The sequence below is a fragment of the Corvus moneduloides genome, chromosome 13 (genome assembly GCF_009650955.1).
Source record: "Corvus moneduloides isolate bCorMon1 chromosome 13, bCorMon1.pri, whole genome shotgun sequence".
NCBI classification, from domain to species: Eukaryota; Metazoa; Chordata; class Aves; order Passeriformes; family Corvidae; genus Corvus; species Corvus moneduloides.
In genome coordinates this window covers 10265188-10271187 of record NC_045488.1, presented here as the reverse complement: position 1 = coordinate 10271187, position 6000 = coordinate 10265188, and the positions used below count along the sequence as shown (strand labels likewise).

Sequence of the window (6000 nt, the reverse complement as noted above, 5' to 3'; positions counted from 1 at the left end):
GCTGAGGAAGGGTTGGGACTGGGCCGTGGCAAGACCAGAATAGGTTGGGGAGGGGAAAAAAAGTAGGTGCTGGAGCTGAGAAAGGAGTTTCTGCATCATTTGGGAAAATGCAACGGTGCTGGAAATACTGTGACAGAGACAAATGCTACTGGTTGCCCAGTGAGATTTTTTCCACCATGAGTCTGTTACATTGAATAAATGAAGTATGCCCATTTTCCAGTGCCTGGGCAGTTTTTAAAGTATAAGTTTGAGTACTGGAACATTCATAATTAAAAGTTTCTGGAGCATTTGCAAGTAGTTCACTTCTGTAACTATTATTTTAAAGGCTATTTGTTGTAGAAGATATGTCCTGCAAGTTTTGGAGGGGGCTCATTGGAGATCAAACTCAGTGGGAAAAAGAAGTGGTTATAATGCAAGATAGTCCTTCTTTCCTCTCCAGGGCAAAGTCTCCTATGTGGAAGAAACTTTTTTCATTTGGTATTCAGGTTCTTTATTCCACAAGGATGACATTTATTGTGTATGCACACACACACCGGCTCAGCTCAAGGACTTGGCTTTTTCATTGTTTAAAAATAGGATTACTGTTTTGTTAATCTGATTATGAATCTAAACCATGTGGGCCTGTCAAGTGGGCTCTCACCGGCTGGGCCGGGTGCTAATCTTGCTGGAGGGAGTGGGATGGGAGCGTGGAGATGAGCACACACAATGTGCATCCTCTGCAGATTTTGGAGAGCCCTTAGAATACTTCCTCCAGCCGTCCCACAAGGAATTGAAAACATACTGCATAAAAATGTGTTTATGCTTGTAGACTGTATTATAGAAGAAAAATATCACGTCTTTGAATATACAGTAACCATGATATATAGTGACAGCTATTGAGACCAAGAGCTGTATTAATGGGGAATGGCACTTAAATGTGATTATGCAGTATGACCTTTCCCTGCCATCCAGATTAAAAATACACTCTAGGTAGGTAACAGCATTATAATTCCACTGGAAGAACTAAGCCATGCTTTTCAAGCTTTCCCTAAATCTGCTTTTTTTCCTTTTTTGCCAGCAGCTGCTGCTCTATGCAAGAACAGGGGAGGGGGCAGAAGCATAAAAGGGGCATGTGCCTGCCTAGCACTTTGGATAAATGACATAAAGGGAGGCACTTGGATGTGCTGTGGGAGTTGTGTGAGCATTGCATCCATGTGCCACCCCCTCTTCACAGCTGGACATCTCAGCCTTACAGCCCAGGCTGTGATCTCATGTGGTGGCAGCAGTGTGAAGTCTGACCGTGCCTCCTCTCCAGGTCAAATGGCACCAGGCACCAGGAAAGCTCCCCTTCCTTCTCCTGCCCCTTCCCCAAGTGCTTTCTGCTCACCCCCTCCATAATTGCTCTGGAGGTGCAGCAAGGTGGGAACATACCCAGGAGAGCTCTGGGCTGAGGAGATCTAACAGGGGAATGTGCTGCTCTGCTTCATCATTTCCATGTGTGCTGAAATCACATGGAGTTCTCAGTTCTGATGACTAACTTCTTTTCTTTGTGGGAAGAAGCCAACTGACAGCTCCTCAGCCCCAGCCCCAACCTTTCTCTTTTTTATTGCCTTTTAACCACGCTAGCTCTGCCTTTCCTGTAATTCATGGGCCACAGTGGCTTTCCCTTGAATCAGGAGATTTTTACAACTGATTTGGAGCAGGCAGAGAGTAATCCCATTCCTGCTCATGGACTTGCCACATGTGCCTCTCTTGGAAAGGAGTGGCTTTGGGTTTTTTTGTAGCTTGAATGTGTCTTGGTGTCCTGTTATTTCAGGACCTGATGATCAGGCTTGGGGGGAGAGGAGAGAAGCAGAGTTTAATGAAGAAGATTTTGGAAGTGCAGTAAAAGGTACATGTGTGCAGAGTGTCACAGGCTGAGGATAACCCCAGACTTCATGGAAAGGGATCAGTGCACCAGTAGTTAGAAATAATTGTGAAGCATTGCAAACCCTGGGAAGTAGAAAGGAATTACAGTGGTGGGTGAGGAGGGGATGGAAAGGACAGTCCAGCTGGCCTTTTCCAAGCAATGGTGCTCCTGCCCTTCCTGGCTTTACCTGCCTCATGTGTATTCCAGTTCAGACTGTTCTTCCTTTCTCTCTCTTTCACCATTTAGTTCTTCTGTTCACACAAACACATCTCACTCAATACATCTGTGTTTTGCCCATGGGCGACTGAAAGGAGGCCTCCTGCTCTTCTTTCTTGTTCACTGCTTGTATTTCTTATCTAGTTTCTATTTGTATTCAATTTTACTGTTGTTTAATACCATAAATTGTGGTGGCACCTTCCTTGTGTTATTTGTGCTCCTGACATCACGAGTTCATCTGTGCTGACCTCGGTACGAGGATTGCACCATCACAAGAGCAATAAACCCCCCACAAAAAGCATTTTTTCAAGACATACCATTGAGCTCATTAGATAAGCAGATTGTGTCATTACCTGCTCAGTCCCAGAAGTGAGACAGTTACTTGTGATCATAAAAAAATCTGTCATGGATGTCTCTCTTTGGCCTATTGCTGAAGAATATTGATGTGGTGCGACATCCTCTTTTGCAATGGTTCTTGCTCAAGAGGTTGCTGCTGTTACACCAAGACTTTCTTCTTCCCAGCTCATTGTGGATGACATCATGATATAAATAAAATTTAAAATGGAAAAGACTGGCAATTGGAAATGCTGAAGTGGGCAGGAAATGGAAGAAACCACAATGATAAGCAGGAGGTCAGTGGGTTGTACTTGATAAGTTTCTTCTGTTGAGACTGGAGGGTTTTCTTCCTGTGAAACGTGAGGGGATTGTGGCTGCAGCATTTGAAGCTGAAGCACTCTGTAGATGAAATGCACGTGGAGAGTCAGTGTGGACAAAGGAAAAAGAAATCTTCACCCAATACAGAAAAAGTCTTCACTCTGTTGAGCAGTCATTATAACCTGCAGATGGAAACAGACCGACCTATTTCTGGTTGGTTTAATTAACAAGGTGGGAAAAAACAGAGAGTGCCTGTGCCTTCGCTCCCTGGCACCACAGCTTGTGCTGCAAAAATGCATCAGCATCAGGCAAACAGGGCTGGAAGGCTGCTCCTCGCTGCTTGGATCCCCTCGGTCTCTGTGTGTGCCATGGGGCAGAGCTGGAGCTTGGGCAGCAGGGACCCGACCTGGTGCCTATCCTGGATCTGTGTCCCAGTGTCTTCCCATCCTAGGGCTGGGATCCCAGATCTGGCCCCTGAGCCAGCGTTCTGCCCTGGGGTCTTGGGGCAGGGTGCTGGGATGCCTATCCTGGGGTTATGTCCAGGGTATCAGTCCCTATCCCCAGAGCTGAGCGTCCATATTCTCTTGGCCTCCTTCCCCTCTTGATTTGGGCAGCTGGGTTGAGGTTCTGGTGTTCCAGTTCCGAGGTCCCAGTGTGGGATGCTGGGCCAGGTTCCCTGTCCCCTTTGTGGGATGTTTGGTTAAGGTGCCGGTCCATGTCATAGAACCACCGACCGGTTTGGGTTGGAAGGGCCCTTAACACTCATCCCATTCCAACCCCTGCCATGGGCAGGGACACCTTCCCGCAGACCAGGCTGCTCCAAGCCCCGTCCAACCTGGCCTGGAACACTGCCAAAGATGGGGCGGAACGTCCCGCAGGGCCGCTCCAGGGTGGTGCTTCGGGATCTGGCTCCCGTCCCAGGGTCACATCCCGGCTCTCGGTGCCCCCTCCCCACGGCCGTGTCCCGGACCCCCGCGCGGGGCGGGGGCCGCACCGGGGGCTGCAGGACGGCGGCTCCGCGGCGGCCGGGCGGAGCCAGGGGCAGCGCGGCGGGGCCGCACACGGCGCCTGTGCCGAGGGGCAGGGCCGGGGAGGCGGGCGGCCCCCCGCTCCCCTCCCTCCGCTTCCCGTCCCTGCCCCTTCCCCCATGGCGGCGCTGGGCGCCTCGGCGCGGCTGGCGGCGGCGGCGGCGCTGTGAGCAGCGGGCCGGGCGGGCATAGCGGGCCGGGCGGGCATGGCGGGCCGCGGCCGCCGCGCCTGGCTCAGCGTCCTGCTGGGGCTGGTGCTGGGCTTCGTGCTCGCATCGCGCCTCGTCCTGCCCCGCGCCTCCGAGCTGGCGGCGGCGGCGCGGCCCCACCGAGCCCGCCCGCAGGGCTGCCGCTCGCCGCCCGCCGCCGCCGCCGCCCCGCCGCGCCGCCCCGGCCCGCCGGCACAGAGCTTCCTCTTCGTGGGGGTCATGACGGCGCAGAAGTACCTGCGGAGCCGCGCCGTGGCCGCGCACCGGTGAGCGGGCGGGGGCCGGCGGCGCCCGGCGGGGATGGGAGTCCCGTGGGCTGCACTCGGCGGGGCGCGGGTCCGGTGGGCTGCGTTGGGCTGGGGTCTGGGATGGGCTCGGGGTCGGTTCTGGTGGGCTCGACTCGTCTCAGCTCGGTTCGGCCCCGTTCAGCTGAGCTGGGCTTGGCTCGATTCGGTCCCATTCAGCTGAGCTGGACTTGGCTCGGTTCTGTCCCATTCAGCTGGAATCGGCCCGGTCGGCCGGTCCCCCCGGGGTAGGAACGCCCCGCTCGGGATGCGCTTGCCGCCGGGATGCCCTGCCGGCCCCGGGGACCGCTTGCCCTTCCCCGGGGCAGGTGCGAGCGAGCCTCGGGACACGCTCAGCTCCGACCCGGGCTCACTGAGGGAGCCCTGGGGCGCTCTCCGGGCGGGCTGCGGGAGGAGTGGTGCCCCGAGCGCTGCTCCGCTGCCCGGGCAGCTCGGCGGAGACGCGAGGGGTCGATTGAGTCGCGTTGCCGCTCCCGCCGGGTCTGGCTCAGCCAGGTACCACCTGGCAGGTGGCCCCAGTGGCCTTGCCTGAGGGCCAGGCAGCCCCGCCGATGCGAGGGGACACTGACTGCCGGTCACCAGCGGGGCACGGGCATCAAAGTGTGTCCCTCAGTGCCTCTGCCTTGGGCGCAGCTGCGCCACGCTGGTACGGTCCTTGGCTGCTGCTTATGGAGAGAGCTGACAGCGTGATGGTAACAGAAATAAACTTTGGAGACCGCTGTAATCCCCTGGGTAGGGAAGCAAAGACCACTGCGCCAAGCCAAAAGCGTGTGCTTGGGAGTGAGACCCAGAACAGGCATCTGGGAACAAAGAGTAAAACCCACCTCTGCTCGCCACAGCCACTGCTGAGGCTGGACCAGGTAGTGAGACAGCTTGGATGAGGAGAGTCAGCCTGCATGAAACACTCCGTGCTTCAGGCTGGTTGAGCTAATGCAGAAACCAGAGTCTCAGAGCCGCGTGTTGGTTACCTGAGCACACCTTATTTTGGAGCAGGGACAATCTTGGTGCTTTGCACTGTGTGCTGCTAACTGTGGGCCCCAGGTGTAGCTGGGTATGGCCATGGGCTAACGGGAATTCTATCCAAAGTCTCAGCAGCATCAGGATAATCATCTCTTTTGTGAGAGATGTGTCTGTGGCTTTGGTGAAACTCTCCGCTCTGCTGGAATATGCTCATTGCTCCGGCGTGTGCGCCACCAGGCAGTGCTGGGAGGCTGCACGGGAAGCCTGCTCGGGAAGTCTGAAAGAGTTAAGAGCTAAAATGTCAGCTCGGGTATACCCCAGCTCTGGCTGAGCCAGCACCCCTGGAGGAGCAGCCAGGAACTCTGGGACAGATCTTTAATAGAACATCCCCTTTAATCTTGTGCTAGAACAAACCATTCTCCATGTCCTGCCTGCCCTGGCTGAAAAGTACTTGGCCCTACTGGCCAGTGAGAGTGGGATGGCAAAACTATGTAGGATGGACCATCATACCGTCGTTCCCAGCTCAGCTCTGGTTTCAGGAAATCTGTCTTCATATCAGCATCAAATGCAGTAAAATTGCTTTATTTGGGCAATCTGAGGCATGCTGTCCACCAGCGATGGTTTTAAGGGAAACTTAATTCCTTCTTCCAGCAGTAGACCTGTAATTAAGTTACAGAGAGTGCATGATTGATGCTTTGAATTGGGTGAAGGAATCTGTTTCTTCAGGGTTACGTTCTCTT

The 6000-nt window shown here is 54.4% G+C and overlaps 1 protein-coding gene across 1 annotated transcript in view; it reads left to right on the top strand.

Annotated features, from left to right (window-relative positions):
* Positions 1 to 3992: 3992 nt before the first annotated feature.
* The window catches only part of CHSY1 (chondroitin sulfate synthase 1), a 75604-nt gene continuing 73596 nt past the window's right edge, over positions 3993 to 6000 (top strand). Inside the window, exon 1 of the mRNA XM_032123403.1 lies at positions 3993 to 4261. Coding sequence (XP_031979294.1) covers positions 3993 to 4261 — 269 coding nt within the window. The remainder of the gene's footprint in view (positions 4262 to 6000) is intronic.